This window comes from Diplotaxodon limnothrissa, linkage group LG12 (genome assembly GCF_057381915.1).
Source record: "Diplotaxodon limnothrissa isolate DT_005_m linkage group LG12, D_limnothrissa_male_GT1.1, whole genome shotgun sequence".
Taxonomy (NCBI): domain Eukaryota; kingdom Metazoa; phylum Chordata; class Actinopteri; order Cichliformes; family Cichlidae; genus Diplotaxodon; species Diplotaxodon limnothrissa.
The window spans coordinates 37,838,325-37,856,768 of record NC_140607.1 but is presented as its reverse complement, the minus strand read 5'-3'; the positions used below and the strand labels follow the sequence as shown (position 1 = coordinate 37,856,768).

The window sequence follows — 18,444 nt, the reverse complement described above, 5'->3', positions numbered from 1 at the left end:
TGTTGTTTGTTGAGTCGCTCACTTGTGTGTGGTGAGATGAGGGAGGGGTTTGGGGGTTGGGTTCTTCATCCTCCTCCTCCTCCTGTCCCTCCATGTGTTCGGACTCACATGGTGACGTCACACAGGGCTGGTCTTGCGTTTATTAGCCAGCGGAGCCTGGTGCCAGGTTGCAAGAGCTACACACTGCGGCTCTGTCCGGTCACGGCAGAGAGGGGTGTCCTACTAACTTCACCAAAACTTTCACGAAACTCAGTCATCAGAAAAACACTGACTGAATGACAAAAGTGTCGCAACTCGCTTCACTCCTGCTTTAATGAAACTTTAACTACTTTATGTTGCTTCTTATTTTTTCTGATTTTTACCTAAGACCGAGGCACTGGCCGCACATCCAGTTTGATAAGTTTTGAATGAGCCGGGTCACGTTTGCGTAAAGATTTTTGTCTCTTTTCCCCCCTTATTTTAATTTCACGTTGGGATAACGTTTTTTGTTTTTTGTCATTTAAGACTCGTGATGGCTGTCCTGTCACTAGCTTTACTACTTGTAGGACTGACTTCAGCTGCCAAGGTAAGTGTCTGCACCGCTTCGCTTTTGCCTCCTTTTACGCATATAAATAAATAAATACGCGCAGTTTGACTGAATCTCGTCAATATTAAACGAATTCAGCTGTAAAGCGGAGAAAAAGTGGAACGACACAACTACAAGGCTCTAAACTTTCGGCTCTGTAAACTTGAACACTTCTGTGAAACACACGTTGACACTGCAGACGTCTGAGTTTTGCCCTTTGGATGTAAAACAGGTATTTTCGGACTTTTTACAAGCAGCGCGGCTCACAGAAAACTCCAGAGCTGTTGTGTTGTTACCGCTGGACATCTCAGACTCTGATCTATCATTTCCTTCTGGCGTGTGCCGCATTTAACGAGCTCTTTTCTCTCTTTTACAGGCTGGTGAAGTAGATAGAGAGGGTAAGTCTGGCTTTATTTGTGTTCGTTTTGTTAATAATTAGATGTGTGTAGAAAAAAGGCAGAGGAGTCTCTCCCCAGGCAGAGAAGAAACTCATGAGGACAACTTGGTTCACTGAGATCAAAGTGGGAGGGGAGTTTGTGTGTGAGGAGCTCTGTAATATACCCCCTCGTCCTCCCCTAGCACCCTACACACAGAGTCCTCTATCACACATACACACTTATATTGCATGAGCAAGCTGCTTCAAGGGCTTTGTTATGCAGGAAAGAAAATTCCTCCTCGAGATCCTGAACATCTGTTATTCATTCTGAGGTTAAGGAACAAGTGAGCTGCAGCAGTGTCCACGTAGGATCCTTTTACACCGGCCCTTATCTTCTGAACGCCTCCGGGGCCCTCACACAGCAAGATGACAGCTGACTGCGGGCTGAGCATTTGTGGTTCCCCGTTGCTTGTAGTGAGCCACTGTTTGCTCCATGTGGTCATTATTGGCCTTGTAAAGCAGTTTCCTTGCTCATTTGGCGAAGCCTTTCTTAATTTGCCACTTCTGTAACTTTTACAAGCAGATTTCTTTGGCTTAGATTTCATTTTCTCTGATCTCATATAACAGATGAAAAAGTAAATCTTGTGGATTTTCCTGTTGGTTCTGTTACTATTTGTAAAACTGAGTGAGCTCAGGTTGAATTGTAAGGGATGGGAAGCAGAAGGTAAACATGGGGAGGACATCAAGCAAAAGGTCATTTCTGCTGAAATATAATGAAGCAAATAAAATTCTTTCCTAGTGAAGGTCAGACCCTGATTGGTTTTATGGTTAACTCCTGACGATCATCCTCATTCCCAGGGCATCAAACGCTGCCTTTGGCCTCTTTTAAATGCATCCAGCAGTGGCAGCTGTAACTTGTCACGTATGGCTGCGTGGTCAGGATCCTTCGACGTCACATTTAAATCCACTTGTGAGTGTAATTTCTCAAAAGGCAGGGTTAGAGTTGTGAAAAGGAATATTTCATCCCTAAACTGAGCTGATTGAAAACAAACTCTCCTTGCTGTTGGCAACCAGTATCACCAAGGCACGTGTCGGGGTGTAAAGCATAATTATATAACTGTAATGTAATCGCATTACAAATTCAGTAATTAATTATGTTGTTACTCTTGTGACAAAGTTTCTTCAGTTATTTGGATAGAAAGAAAGAAAAAACACACCAAAAAAGCAGAAAGTAACGAGTAATTTAGTAATCCATTACTTTCCTTGGAATACCTCTATGATGTCACCTGTGTGTGAGTGCTAAATGGTTTCACATTCCCACCTCACCTCTCTGTTCCAACATTTGTTGTGATTATGTCCATCGTATGTTCGTCTCATCTGAGGGGCTAAAATGTCTCATTGCAGCCAGCAGGTGACCGAGGGGCGGGGCAACACGAATAAGCTGCAAAGCTGTTCTAGCAAAATTTAAGAGTAAAAGTACAGAGTTGGAAATTTGCATTATGAGATAAATTGTTGCTTCCACCAAATTTCTTGCCGATGTCTTGATCAACATTTAATGAATCTTCTTCATGAGAAAGTCCACTTTTCTCCACAGTAAGAGCAAAGTTTGATTTAAGCTTGAAAACATAAACAATGGAAGAGAATTGTCCCACTTGACTGTAGTTTTATGCAGGTCACTGTGAGTTTAGCCTCAGCTTTCTGTCACCTGCTGTCTCCTGGTCCAGCTCCACTACCTTAAAGCTGCGGCGGTCAAAGCCATAAAGCTAAATCAGAGCTGTGCTTTGGTAAAGTCTTGTTACCTCCTCCTTCTTCTTCGATGATAGTTCATCAGTGCTCTGATAACATGTTGTCACATTCTTCATGTATTTACTGGTAGCATTTCAGTCAGCAAAAAGGATGGAAAAAGAGCCTGTTTGACAAATTTAGGGTTGCTGATTGTGTGTCTGTCTCATCTCACTGCATTTCCCTGTGAACAGGCTCCATCAGACTCAACAGCAAATTATAGCAATTTTATGCTGTTTAGATGGTTTGGTGACTCTAAAGAAAGTAAAAGGATCAAGAAAATTTGCACAAATGTGTATTTGATGACTCTAAGGTGAATAATGTTTTGGTTTTTATTTGTTATTTCCTTATTTCTTTGCTCTTGTCTGGCAGCTGGATGTGTCAGGGCTCAGCTGATGCTAAGGCGTGTTTTTAACCACAGAGCCTATCAGCTGGTGGCAACTGAAAAATCAGTCCAAAGTGTTTTAGTAAGGTGGCGACACTGCTGGGGGGAGGAATGGCACCTCTATGAAACACCCTGTGATGTGGTGTTACAGTGATGGTGCTAGAGAGCGTTTTAAGTTTTTCCACAGTCTTTGGTAGAAATGTAGCTGGGACAGGCCACGGCACACGAGTCACGCTCATTCATACCATTGAGTGAGGCCTCGGTACAGTTTTACTTTTTTATCTCATTTATTCACGATTTCTCTCTTTTGATTGGTCACTCGTCGTTATCTTGAAGCACCACTGTTTCATTCTGTGTAGAGAATCTGAAGGCAGTGCTGCCCAGTCCACAGCTTTCTAACCTTTGATTGGATTGTCCAACAATTCTTTGAGCAGCGGTTGGTGAGTTTGAGGTTGTGTGAAAGGCAATTTTCCAGCTCATTTCTTCAGCCTATAATGCTTTTAACTCTGTCCCCCATAAAGGCGACATTTGACGACCTCCCGTGTACTCAGCTTGTGGCGATTGTGGCTCAAGAGTTGGGAGTTCACTTTGTAATCGGAAGGTTGCCGGTTCGAGCCCCGGCTTGGACAGTCTCGGTCGTTGTGTCCTTGGGTGAGACACTTCACCCGTTGCCTACTGGTGGTGGTCAGAGGGCCCGGTGGCGCCAGTGTCCGGCAGCCTCGCCTCTGTCAGTGCGCCCCAGGGTGGCTTTGGCTACAATGTAGCTGCCATCACCAGTGTGTGAATGGGTGGATGACTGGTTGTGTAAAGCGCTTTAGGGTCCTTAGGGACTAGAAAAGCGCTATACAAATACAGGCCATTTACTCTTATGAGTTTTAAAATTCAGTATATAATAAAGATGTGGTTTGATCAGAATCAGAATCAGAATGGGTTTATTGCCAGATGTTGAGGTTTACAACCATTTGATGACCATTAGAATAGTTTCTGGGGGGTTTTCAGGCAGAGCCCGGCCTCACTTTGTTCTAAATGCAGGCTGAAATATGACAGAAACCTCCCAGAGCCTCGAGCATTACTCCTAGCAGGCTTTCAAGAGGTAAAGGGTTAAAGATGGATGATCTAAAAATGTGTTCAGAAACACTTGACTCCATCCATCCTTGTTGTGGTAACCTTGTTTCCTTGCTTTGCTTTCAAATATGGTCGGACTGCTCTTTGAACAGACTGGTTCATTTCCAGTTCACGTAAACTGTGATATTCAAGGTGCTGTTGAAGCACCCGGATCTTTCTTTGGTGTTTCATAGTTTAGGACAAAAGCTGCTTATTTCTAGCACAGTGCCTTTATCTGTGAAGTGGCAATTGATTGAATTTTCTGTGTTCAGTTTCACAAACTGAGGTAATACATCAGCCAATGAGCAGAGCCAAGTCTCTGAGGTGTACAATACCTCATATATCGCTGACAAATTAAAGGAAAAATAGTACGAAGTGTTTTACGGTAGTAAAGTGTCGACACTGACAGATGGAGGAATGTCACCTTTATGAAACAAACTCTGTGATGTTGTGTTAGAGAGCCATTTAAATTTTTCCTTTAAAATGTCCAGTCTTTGGTAGACATGTAGCTGGAGCGGGCATTTTTCACGATTTTTCTCTTTTGATTGGTCACTCGTCGTTACCTTGAAGCACCACTGTATCATTCTGTGTAGAGAATTTGAAGGCAGTTTTTTTTCCTGATGGTTCCCACTAAGGTTTTATTTGTGTGTTTTGATTCATCAGCCTCTGTTGGAAGAGTCAGTCGATCAAATGCATGTCTCAGCTCAACTTTACGAAACTGCTGCCCATGTGCTTTGTATTTCTTTGTACATGTTTTGCTCTATATGGACAACTGCAGCAGAAGTTTGTGACATGTATATTTGTGGTGGTTGGATAAGATGAGCAGTGTCGGCGAGCCTTTCAGTTAAATGCCAGGATTTGATGTTGTCACACATCAAGAGCAAACCTGTGAAAAGGCAACATTTAGAAACAACATTCAGCAGCAATGCAAATGGAATAACTGAGAGCAGAGGGACCATCTTCCCTGATTAACTGGGAAGTCAGCTTGAAAGATCGCTCATTGTCTGCCCACTAGCCCTTAACCGCCAAGCCACAAACGTCGCTCTTTGCTTTTGTTACGCACATTTTCTTGTGGTCTGAAATTCTATATTCAACTCCAAATAGCAAACAAGACTAGAAGAGACAAAAAAAAGAGAGAAATCAAAGATAAAGTCAACATAACTATATCCAGAAAACCAGAATTATGGAGCTTAATTAGGATTAACTGCTGAATTTGAAGAAAGGTTGCTTTGGCTGATGTGTCAAAGTGCCACTGAGGCATAATATTTTTGATCAGGAGTGTATTCCAGTATTTCATTGCTGTTGCAGCTGGTCTGGCCCCTCATAGATGCTCTTTTGCATTTATTTGAAATGTGCTTTAGTGTGCTTCTGTACTATCGTCGCCAGAACTTTTTACTCTGACAGAGAGAATATAAGTTAATGGACACAGGACAGAAAAGAAATCAGAAAATGGATTTTAACTGACTCTTTTGTGACACTGAGGGATTTGTGTTTGAAGGTCTTTGGTGGGTAACCCTTGAGAATAGGGGTGCAATGATACTCGTATCGATATTGAACCGTTAGATACAGTGCTTTCGGTTCGGTACGCATATGTATGAACAATACAATTTTTTTTAAATTTATTTTATCAACTTGTCTTCTGATGATGCTGTCTGTGTTGAGCGCTCAGTGGATCTGGGTTCGACTACTCCGCCTAGGCTGCACTGTCGAGCGCAGATCCACTGAGCGCAGCACAAGCTAGCAAGACAGAAGCTAAGCTCGCTGCAAGATGGCAAATTGAACCTCCCCCACCCTCATTCAGATCTGGCATTTGGAACTATTTTGGTCTTCATGTGACGTATGACCCTGAAGGTAAGCGCGTCATGGACAAAAGTAAAACAGTATGTCGGATGTGACACGCAATGCTCAATTTGTGGGAACTAGTGCGTTAGCGCAGTTAGCTTGTTAACGTGTTGACACTGTCCAGCCACACGCACAGGGTGATCCACGGTAGCTCGTTAACGGAGATTTGCCGCGTTATGGCGTCAACGAGATTAACGCTGACAGCACTAGTGGGAACACAACGAATATGACTGCACATTTACTCCGACATCATCTTAGTGCAAAGACAAGTGGAAGCAGACAAAAACAACAAGCAGCATGCTACAAACTTTACCCGAGTCATTTAGACAGCCGTTAGCAGATGATTCTCCTTATGGGGACCTGATATGTTTAATATGCTGCTGAGAATATAGCCCAGAAGAAGCTATAGTATAGCTTTTATTTTGGAAAGAGACATTTCTCTGTAATAAACTCTCTTTTCCAAAGATGAGTGATTTCTCCATCAGATTTATTATTTTATTACTTTGTTGTTTCAGCAACATTAAATTTAAAAACTGTACTTTTGACTTAAAATATATATTTATAATTTTAATAAATGACAAATTAAAAAGGTATGAACATTTTTTTTTGTATCGAAAAAATATCAAACCGTGAATTTTGTGTATCGTTGCAGCCCTACTTGAGAGATATATTGTGAGTGCTGTGTGGTTGTATTCATTCAGTGTATTTCATCTTTTACTTGTATTGTTGGGACTCGTGCTTTTTGTAAGTAAAGCTACAGCCTTCCTGTTAGACGACCTTGTAAAACACCTGTATATGTTTCTGTTTCTTTTCTTTAAACTTCTCTCTTTTATGTATAAAGTCTGTGATTCTAATCGTGCTTCTTGTAAAGTATGTTTGTCTTACTTTGTTTTCATTTAGCACAAGTTGTTTGGGTCTAACATGTGCAGCTCTGTTCACTTACCTCATCGTTCCAGAGTGAATCTGTACCCTGGTCCGACAAACTTAAAGTAAATGTTCCCTTTAAGCAGAACATCTCGGTTTTCACACTCTCCACTGCAAATGGAGCTCTGTCAGATAATAATGGGAATACTGGGATACTCCAACAAAACACGTCACACAGACAACAGCTGTAATTATGTGTAAAATGATCACTTAGTGAGAACAATACATGCAACAGGATGTTTTTATTTCTGTCATGCAGCCTCTGCCTGTGTAAGCAGGCATAAATAAACTCTGTCAACCTAATGAGGATGCTAAGTTAGCGAAAGGTGACCCGAAGTCTGATCGCTGCTGTGAGAGCGATGCTTTTTTTTTTCCACATTAAAGGAAACAAAAAGAGTGTTTAATTAAAAACCGAATACCTGCCCAGCAGAAGATTATTTTAGCTGGTAAATGTCTGGATCCAGTACAGTCCTCCAAAAAGCCTCTGTTCTCCTGCAGGTTTGGATCCGTTTTTGTGTTTTTACATGAGAAATGTGTTTAATTTTGCTTTATTTTGCTTTTAATTTCAATTTTATTTTAACTGTTAAAGAAAACCAGTCAGCTTGTGTATAGATATACAGTATTATACACCATCAAACACTCACAGCCAGAGACATTTACTGTTTAACGTCTCAATTAAAAATAGCTGCAGTTGAAATCGGACTTTGTGCTACATATGGACCTGGTTGTTTTTGACACATCATCAAACCGCAGTCAAGTTGTTCTTTTTTTCTGTTTGCGTTTACATTTTGTGGAGCACGCTAACCGCAGTCATATTTGCGCTAAAAGCCTTTTTGTGCATTTCCAGTTTAAGACGTTTCCCGCGATCCGGCAGCTGTGAGGTGTGACTTTGTAGTAGCACACATTAACAGTGATATCAGCGGGCGATTTGTAGTCTTAGGCGAACGATCTGAATCCAGAGCAGGAACGACGCACTACATCAAACATCAAAACGGGCGTGGTTACCTGAAAATATCACGACAAGTTTAATCGATAGAGACGTTGATTTATATCCAATCAGTGCTTAAAATCAAAATCTGCATGGCTTTAAAAACATAGTCCTGTAAGCGGGACAAATGACTCTTTATATTAGATGTCTTCCTCATGAGGATTAAGCAGTGAAAGCCTGCTCTTTAAACACACACTAACAAGCTGAACACATTTCTGGCTTCTTTTTGATGCTCTGTGTCTTTTCATTGCTTAAATGCACTCTGTGGAAAAATATGTAGTACTCGGTACAACTGATGTAATTTTTTCCAAATATTTCAGTATCGGGCAGCTAACTGTGCGCCTTCCTTGCTTTGCAGATATAGTAATGTCAGGATGATGTAACAGGGAGGGAAAAAAGGATTTAGATGTTTGTTTTAAGTTCAAACCCACAGTTTTCACGCTTTTTTCGCCTCATCTCTTGGACTCCATGCTTTCATGTGCTCCATCGGTACCATTGTCATGCTTTGGCGTCATGAAACCTGCAGTCTTTGCTTTGAATGCTTCTAAAATAGTCTTTTCTTGCCATCACATGCGTCCACGTGCATGCTCACTGTGATTGTGTGAAGTCACGTCCTCAGATATGTAATTTTAGCTTCCCCATTGACACCTGTTTGATGTTTTCTGGTCAAAAGCAGCAAGATAATTACACGCTTTCAATATTCTTGTTAGATTTTTTCCAACCAAAGATTCTTGGAAAAGCAAACCAAGCTCGGATGGAATTTTCCTAAATCTGAAAGTGTTTGAGAAAGCCCACAGATTTTCTGGTACATTTGGGTTGACCACAAATGTGCCAATGAACAAGGAAGTGGGTGAAACAAAGCAATATGTTAAAACAATGGCACAGGTGAAACTGGCTTGTGCTGGTGTTACATTTTTTTGTGTTGAAGGCCGGCACAGCTCAGCAGAAGAGCAACAACGGTGAGAAAATAAGTGTTTTCTGACAGAATCAGAATCATAATGAGTACGAAGCAACACCAGTCGTCCTGAAATTCACAGCAAGCCCAGTAGTAACCGACACCTACGCTGCTCAAGGTCGTCTTTAAACCTGGCTCATCTATATTTCAGTGCAGTGTCATATGCAAGATCACACATAACATATTCTGGTGTTGATCCATGTGGCAGCAGGACAGCAGAATATGCCTCGTGGGAAGCCACACAGAGTCCTGCTGCTGTGATACAGCTGCTACTTAGGCAGTAGTACAGTAGCAGAGTTTAGACGTGAGCTCAGCAGCGCTGTAGTTCATTATCCACGGTGAATGTCTTTGTTTTCGTCTGGAAAATGATCATTTGAAATTGGTGTGACACATCGAAACCAAAGAACGTGGAGTGATACGATCCACGCAGACGGCGGTGTTTCAAAACGTCTGCCAATCCTGGAGGTTTCACAATCAGTGAGGGCAGCTGTGTTTCCCAGAGATATGAAATGTGGGAATAGTGAGGATTAAACACAGAATCAGGTGTGCTCATAGTTCCACTGTAGACACGACACCGGTGCTGTAAGTTTGTCCCATTGTTGTTGTTCTCAGAGTATTTTGTCGCTCTGCCCGTGACATAAAGCAGGGTCAGGGATCCTCGTCCAAGTGAAAGAAAATATAACCCCAACACTGACGCTTACTCCCATCTGGGTCTTAGATGCCTTTGAAACTATGCAAGTGTCCTATTAGCATTTCTGTTGGCCTAATAATGTGTCTCAGAGAGTTTTAGCTCAGTCAGTCTGGCTCTCAGCTGTGGTGTTCTAGTTCTCTCTCGTTGGACTAAGAAGGTAAACGTGGTGAATCAGTTAGTCCAATATTTTGTTTTTGAGTTGGCAGAGACAGAAAAATGAAGGTCCAAATGTTAGCTGACAGGAAATCAAGTCCAAGTGTTCTTAAAGGTTTGCCATGAATGTCAAAGCTCGTCCTGTCTCAGAGGAACATTAGTTGGCTAAAAGTGATAAAAGGATGATTAGAGCAGGCAGCATAATCAGGCCTTGGCTGACTGATGTGTTTAGAGGAAAAGACTAATTTGATATTGTTTTATTGCTGTTTGGAAAAACTAACTTTGCTGGGTTCTTGTGGTTTTTTGCAGACCAGTTGAAGAGCCGGCTGAAAGAATACGGCCTGGTCACCCCCTTCAGCACCGACTCCCACGGACACTACCTGTCACACCTGCTCTCCGCCACTCACAAGCAGCGTGTTAAGAGGGAGGTGCTTGAAAACGGTGAAACTGAACAGAGGCTTTTCTTCAACATCACTGCCTTCGGAAAGGAGTTTCACCTTCGTCTGCGGCCGAACAGCAGGCTGGTGGCGCCTGGCGCGATGGTGGAGTGGCATGACGAGGTCCCGGGATTCAGAAACGGCAGTGGTGGCAACGATTCTAGCGTGGGCGCCAACCAGACTGAATCCACCAATGGCACGGAGAGGATACTGCGCCGTGAGCTGCTCAAGACCGACTGCACCTTTACCGGTGACATCACAGACGTCCCCGGGGCCTCGGTTGCCATTAACAACTGCGATGGGTTGGTAAGTTTCCTCGGCCGTAAAACTCCTTCCTTTCCCACCCCATGAAAGTCCTTTTCATTTCAAAAGTGCCATGACCTTACCAACTGACACCAAAGGATTTTGGATGTCTGTAGCATTCCTTTACATCACTGCTCGGCATTTTTACAGCACATTGTTTTTGCAGACGTAATAGCTTTTTGTACTTTTTGTACAGAGGTTTGTTACGGGTGAGTAGTCTCCTATTGCATTCGTGAAGGGATTTTCCTCCTAACCTCTTCCCAACATAAAGCACGAGCTCCTTTTGTCCTTTCTAAAAGTCTGCAGTCCCATCCTCCCTATCACCCCTCATAAAACACTTGGACAGTCATTGGGCAACGACCAGAGCCAAAATCTCTTAGAGTTGGCTAGCGGAGCATCTCTGCATTTAAGGAAAGAATAGGCCAAACCCAGATTCCTTCAGCTGTAGTTGAAATACTGCAGAGATTTGAAAAGCAACACAAAGAATGTCCTCCAAAAATCACCTTCCTGATGGGGGAGTGATGGACAGCGCTCGTAGTGTCTTTTTAGTTTCTGAGCTGTTCAGCCGGGGAGACTGAAATAAAAAAGAATTTCTACTGCTAATGGTGAACATTTGTAGTGCTGTAGGACTGACTCTCTGTTGGAAATATATTCATGACAAAGTTAAAGCAAAGCTCCTAACAGAAAGTAAAAAGGTCAAAATGCAAATACAAATCCGATGCACTGAGAGTTAAACTAGATTTGCTGTGCTTTATATCACATATTCTCACATCCTCATGCTTCATAGTCCTCCACTAGCTGGCTCAACCGATCTCTGACATATGATGGGGCAAACTCTCTTTAGTTTCATTTTAAACATCTCATGAAACGTTAAACTCAAATTCAAACATTTTCACACTGTCTGCATGACAGATGGTGATAAATGTGTTGATCCCTCGACTTATCTTGGCTCAATATTTGGCCAAAATATTTGCCACAGCAAGATGGTGAACATAGCAACATTATGCCTGTATAGCAGCTAGCCTGAGCAACCAGCATGAGTAATTACAGCGTCACAGAGATGAGTCACTGTGTGCTATTTCTGGATGACAGTGGAGGTGTGTGGGATGAAGACACAAGCAAGCAAGGCTAGGCTAAGGAGCGCGGACACTTGTTAGCAGGTGCCGGCTGTGACGATTACTAACTGTGCTGTTTATATCCAAAGGCTGCGGCTGCCCGAAAGCTACTAAAAACACATCACACTCAAACACGATCACAGTAATTAGGAGCAAAGACCTTATTGTTCTTTTTTGAAGGAGAAATGAAGCCCTCTGGTGAGCCTCAAAACTGGAATATTTTAAATGGTTTTTAACCTTCAGGCAGCCAACTCCAACCCATTTACATGTATTACTGCCAAATTACGGACCTTGGTGGAAGTATATAGAGATGCAGTTTAATTTCTGCCCCCTCAGATTGTAGGTTTGCCTTTGAAAAATGTGACATGGTTCAGTAAAAAACATGCAGGGTTATCACCAGCATTCAGTAAAATAATAAATGTCGCTCAGAGTAATGATTCTGTTGTTGGACATCAAACTAAATGTTCCTGTCACTACGGTCTTTGTATCGTGGAGCATAATGAAGTAATGAGTTCACACTGTGTCACAGTGCAGCAGCAGGAAGTGAGTCACTGTGACGCAGAATCATTTCCATGTTAAAGCCAACCTGAAATCTGAATTCTCCCCACATAACAAACTGCAGCTGAAGCCCTTTTCCCTCTTTATCTGTGCCTAAAGAACATAAAGCTGTTTGTGGAGCTTTGTTCCTCTTTAAGCTTCTGTAACGTCAGCCCGTATAGCTTAAAACCAAAGATACAAGTTAATCATAGGGTGAGAGGCTGGGTTCACCAGTGTGTCACAGACAGACAACCGTTCACTCACCCATTCATACCAAGAGTTTCTAATTAACCTGTCCCCACTAACTGCATGTCTTTGGAGTGTGGGAGGAAGCCGGAGTACCCGGAGAGAACTCGGCCTGATGGTGGAGTTGAACTCAGGACCGTCTTGCTGTGAGGCAACAGTGCTAACCGCCGTGCTGCCCACAAAGTTTATTATTATTATTGGTTTTTTAGTAGTAGGATGAGTCGGTGTAGTATTAAATAAAGTTACAATTTGTCCGTTAGAGATGTGACAAACATCTGCATTTTAAAGGAGCTTAATTCAGACGGTTTCTTTAGAGCTGAATGTGGCTTTAACACTGATCATTCACTTAGACTGTATATAAAAGATGGCTACTCCCATCTGTGACATCTGTTTGTCTGTAAACTGTTATTCTGAAGCCTTGAGCTGAGGACTGATGTCATCTTGTTTTTTGTTCATGCTAGATCTGATTGAAAACTGCAGACGCTGCTGGTCAGACAGCCAAACTGGTTTCTACATGTGCTAAATAATATTCCCATTTACAGTGAACTGGTTGATGAAGCGGGGGTTTACTGCTTGACTGACATTCATTTATTATGTAACACTTATTATGTACCGGTAACCAAATTTAAACCAGAACAATGTTTGGATTTGATAGGGACGGGGCTGCTATATTTGCCTTTTGGCTGACAACACCAAGGAGCGGGGAAGGGAGAGAAGGAGAGAGACATATATATGAAGGATGTAGTTGGCAGAAAGCGAGTGACACGACGAGAATCATGAAGGTGGACAGGTAGCCAAGGCAACATTGTTAACACACCCTGGTAGCTTCTGCTTTGCCCTCATTCTTTGGTTTTTTATGTAAATAATTTCACATTGTGTATGTGTATTGTAGATTCCCTCCGTTTTCCCCGTAATATTTATTTGCTTTAAAAAAATTCAGATTATTAGTTGTTTTCTAGTTGACGTGTATGTGTGTGTGTGTTTAACTGTTAATGCAAACGGAGGAATAATGATGAGAGCAGGAGGCAGGTGGAAAAGTGGACAGGCTGTCAGATGCTCGATGGTAAATTGTCAACAAATATGTGACTTTAAATATTTTAAGATATTATCGAGGTCAAAAATAAGGCCAAGCTTTGTTTTGTGGTTCTAAATATGGTGATTGCAAACGACCAGTCCCTATGTTTAATTTTGCGATTAGAAAATAGTACATATGCAGTCAGGTTTTGTTTCCTCTTTCTGGTAGTTATCATTTTCACCAAATTAATTATGCATGCTTTAAAAGCTCCTGAACTCTCTGTGAAGTTCTAAACATAATCTCTAAAAATAAACCGACTGCAGCGACAGGCACGTCTAAAGACAAAGATAATGCCAGTCTGACCTTTAAGTTCATCCTCTGAGCTGCAGGATTTGGCCGTTTCCTTTGATTGGAGCTGGAGGAAGCAGTTCATCACAGCAGAGTCTGTGTCTCTGAGTCTCCCCCCCGAGACATTTATAGTCCAGCCTTACAGGAGAGTCGGGCCTGGAGAGGGGGGGGGGATGCCACTCGCATGATGCCAAAAGCCATCAAGGTTTGTCAGTTAGACTGCTGCTGCTCTATGATCACATGCTTTACTGTCAGAGTATCAAAGGTTATTAAAAAGATGAACATCATAAATAACGCACAATACTGGGTCGAATCTTCATTGTTTCCTTTAACAGACAATACATTTTAGTCCGTCCAGTATCTGCTGCTTATCCAGTCCCAGGGGCCGCGGTTTAAGCAGAGATCACCAGAACAGTCTATGGTGATGCAACATAATCACTCCAGTGTGTCCTGGTCCAGAATGCTGTGTCCAACTCACCTCAGCCATCCCATGCTCAGAGATGTTCAAACCACCTCAGCCAGCCATTCTCAGTGTGGTTGAGCAGCAGCTCAGCTCTGAGCTCCTCCTGAATGACTCAGCTCTTCGTCCCATCTCTAAAGCTGAGCCCGGAAAGCTCATTTTCACCACTTCTGTCCATAATCTTATCCCTTCAATCTCTATCCTCCGTCTGTAGGCACGGATGAGGGTAGGAACTTTATCTTCAGCATCCTGTTATCCCCTTATATTCCAGCTTTCCAGCATTTCAAGATAACATACCCCGTTGCCACATCTGGGTTACAAATCTGTTGATTTTCTTTTACCAGGATCTCTAAACTGTTGGAAAAACAGAAAGATTTGACTCACTCTGAGCTGCAGCCATCAGCTCGGTTACAACAACAGAAGAAGTGCCGTGCTACACGATACTATAGAGATGAAGGCGGGAGAGACTTGGACATGTTTTCAGGCCAATCAGTAAAACAACAGAAGTGTTGCATGTTCCCACTGAAGCATTTCAGACGGCTCTTATTGAGACATACTTGCTCTTTTTGTTTCTACAGGCATCATTATTACACAATGACCTCATTTACTGTAACTTCTCATTCCCAGTGTTACATCACGCCAGAGAGCAAAATAAACGGGAAACTGTAAAATCGCCACAATAAAAGTAAGAATGTGGGACGTTAAATTCAGAGAAACAGAATCGAGTTTATTTGGTAAGTTTGCATTCGATTATCCAGCTCCTGGTTCCTCGCAGCACTGATTCTTGTTCCTCCTCATGTTTGCAGCCTAAATCCAAAACACGCAGGACTACAGAACCCGACATCAAACGCTCTCCAAACCAGTGCTTCCTGATCTAAAAGCCTGTCGTTGAGGGCCGGCCGTCTTTGATCTCAAGTGGTAGCCCTGGCCCTCTCTAGGTGTGCGTTTTACTGTTTCTTAATTATAGCCAGGCTGCTGTCTGGAAGTGTTTACTGCAGCTAGCATGCTGGCAGGCAGCCTGGCAGCTAAATACTTATGAGGCAGATACTTCCTCTGCTTCAGCAGCAGCGGGCGAACCGAGGGCGATCTTTGCTGGCCTGCGTGGGGGATGGCCCTTGTGTTGCATGTCAGAAAAGCTTGGGAGAGCTGGTCCTTCATGAAACATGAAACATGTCACTGCTGACTTCTGTTTTCTTCTTCCTTCACTCATACTGAGGAGAAGTGATCCTGTAGAATCTGCAGTCCAGTGTTGGCCTGGTTGTTTCGCACGTTTGCTCCAGAGATTCGTGGTGCGAGTTCTCTTACAGAACCTGCATCATTTGTAACTCGTTTCCATATTTGGGTATTTAAAATCTGTGTCTCTAATCTGACTCGCTGAGCTGCTGCGTGTAAGCCGAGGCCTGTAGTTACAAATGAAGTCATTAGAAAGTGACACAAAGTTGGCGTGCGGCACCTTCTCCGTTAAATTTGCAGCACGAATAACATGAAATCATCTCCTCTTGTGATACTTGTGGCACTCTTAACTCCAGAGAAACAGCATAGCTGTGAGTCATGCACGAGAAGGAGGAGACCAAATTTGTCTGCGTTTTGCGAGCGACGATTATCAAAATCTGATGCTGGCAATGAACTAAGTGCTGAATTAAACAGGCTCCAGCTCCAATTAAGCCTTATCCACCTAACAGTCCTTGGGTGGTCTTCCAGATTAAGGACTGAAATGTCTGTGAGAGATTTTTATTTGAAGCACTGATCGCACAGCTGGACTTGTTTGAGTTAAGGAGGATATAATAATTATAAGGATGCAGATGTGTGCTCTGCTGTGTGCTGCGCTCTGGGTTGCTTTCCAAATCCGAAGCCACTTGGATAAATGATCACGCTGTTTTTTCTCTGTGTGCCTCCTCCTGACAGATGGGCCCCGCTCTTTATCTGCTAAATATGCTGCTATTATAATACATTCATAAAATGAGGAGAGACTCACTGTAAGGTTCAAACAAGCCGAAGCAATGAGGGTTTGGTTGATTCATGAATGGACTGAACCCGTGTAGCACTTTTCTACACCATGTCTCATTCACACTCTGATGAATGCATCGGGAATAGCTCAGGGTTCAGGAGATTAGATGATCTGCTCAGCCTCCAAAGCTGCCAGCCAACAGGACCTGCTGTTCCCCGGCAGCCTCCCAAAGGCCTGCCAGGCCTGACTCTGCTGAGCCTCTGAGCTCAGGGAGATCAGGGTGGTATGGCTGTAAGTCGTACCCTCCTAAGCAACCCCCTTTTTTGTTTTACGTTACAGTTTTCCCACTGTTACTATTAAAATATGGATTATATATAATATGAGACTTCAATCCATCAGCATAGATCACCCACATCCAGACTAATGTAATTTATAAAAGTTCTGCTCAGTGCGCAGGCTAAGTTCTCTGGGTTCATCTGAAAAGCAGCGACGGCCTTGAAATGATTATCTCTGATATTTGCATGGAAACGATGAATCCTGGAGCTTTTTGCTTGGTTGAATAAAAAGTCTTGAACTCAGTAAGTCTGCACACTGTTGGTGAAACTTTTTATACGACTTGGAAACCACTTTGTTTGCTTCAGAAACTCTCTTTGAGGCACTTTTGAGATTTTAAGTTAAATATGTGGAAGTTTATTAAACCTTCTAAATTTATACCGTCATCTGAAACTTGTGGATAGAAAAACTAAAGAGCTTTTCACCGTTTTGGGAAATCTGGGCTCCATGAGCACATTTGGGTCTGTTTATGGGAGAATAATGACGGCGTTTGATCCTCAACACACCTGGTTTGTTGGAAGCTTTAGTAAAGGCGATGCAGTTTAACAGCTACAGTACGTCCATCGTAAATGGTTGGAAGGAGGGAAACTTCCTTTTTCTTGGTCACCTGATTGAAACTTGCACCACGTGCCTCTTTTAAAAAAGAATCGGAGTAAATGACGAAGGAATTCAGCTGACCTTTAGATGTCAGGCGGGGTGTGTCATTCCCATCACCCCTCCTCCCACTGCGTGTCTCTCAGTTCATGTACACTCACATGAACACAGCTGATGGTTCACATACTGAAGATATTTGATTTGCTTCCCTGAAAGGGAAAGAGAGGAAGCTTCTCATGTCTGATGTATTTTTGGACCTTTACTCTGGCTCTGTGTTTCATCCAGCAGAGAGAGGATTGAGACTATTTGACACAGCATATGTTATGTTGTTGCCATTAATAATGCATTACGACCTCTTTCTGTGTCTTTCTGTCAACCGTGTGGTAGTCTGCCACTTTGGTCCAGGCTAAAATATTTCAGCTATGAAATGGATTACAGTGAAATGTGATTTCCTCTTTAGAGCCACCAGGTTTGTAGTTTTGAGCGCACTGCCCGGATGGTTATTGGTTGGCCTGCCTTAGCAACAGATACAGAAATCGGCATTTAACTGTTAAGAAGCTAATTGCTAAATATTATAAAACTTCAATATGAGTTTGTATTTGGCTCAAAACCCTTAACATATAATATGCAACTCAAAACAATAATAAAAGGCATCATTTGATGATGCTGTGAAGTAGTTTGAGTTCATGGGCGTTGTCTCACTGATGTGATTCAGACAGGAAGTCTTACTCATGTTAGCGCATTACTTTTATTCATACTGTAGAATTTCATTATGTTACATGAACCTCTAATGGACCATGAGATGAATCAGCTACAGCTGCTTTATAATTATGAAGAGGGTTTGTTTATAAGGTTAGCCCAGTGCTGTCGTCGCTTCTGGGTTTGAAAAGGAAACCTCATCTGGAAATGCTTCACATTCTTTCTGATGACCAGCAGGGGGCGCCTCCTTTGATTAAAGCAAGATGTCTGATCTGTTACCTCAGGAAACATGCTTCCAGTGACCATGTTTAGTATAACATAAAGTCAATTCAGTTCCGTTTGGTTGAATTCAGTTTTATTTATATAGCATCAAATTATAGCCAACTGCTGCCTCGAGGCTTCTTATACTGTAAGGTAAAGAACTGGCAAATATAGAGAGCAAACTCCAACAAGCAGACGACTCCCTGTCAGCAAACACTTAGTGACAGTGGGAAGGAAAAACTCCCTTTTAACAGGAAGAAACCTCTGGCAGAACCAGGCTCAGGGAGGGGCGGGGCCATCTGCTGCGACCAGTAGAGAGCTAGAGGAGGAAGACAGGACAAAGATGTGGGTGAATGTTATTCTTGATTTATTTCCGACTTCTC

The 18,444-nt window shown here is 42.6% G+C and overlaps 1 protein-coding gene across 3 annotated transcripts in view; it reads left to right on the top strand.

The window, feature by feature from the left end:
* The first annotated feature begins 511 nt into the window (after positions 1-511).
* Positions 512-18,444, top strand: part of adamts3 (ADAM metallopeptidase with thrombospondin type 1 motif, 3) — a 144,460-nt gene continuing 126,527 nt past the window's right edge. For all 3 annotated transcript variants that reach the window (XM_085367580.1, XM_085367579.1, XM_085367578.1), the window contains exons 1-3: positions 512-565; positions 942-963; positions 10,075-10,508. In XM_085367580.1, coding sequence (XP_085223706.1) covers positions 512-565; positions 942-963; positions 10,075-10,508 — 510 coding nt within the window. The remainder of the gene's footprint in view (positions 566-941; positions 964-10,074; positions 10,509-18,444) is intronic.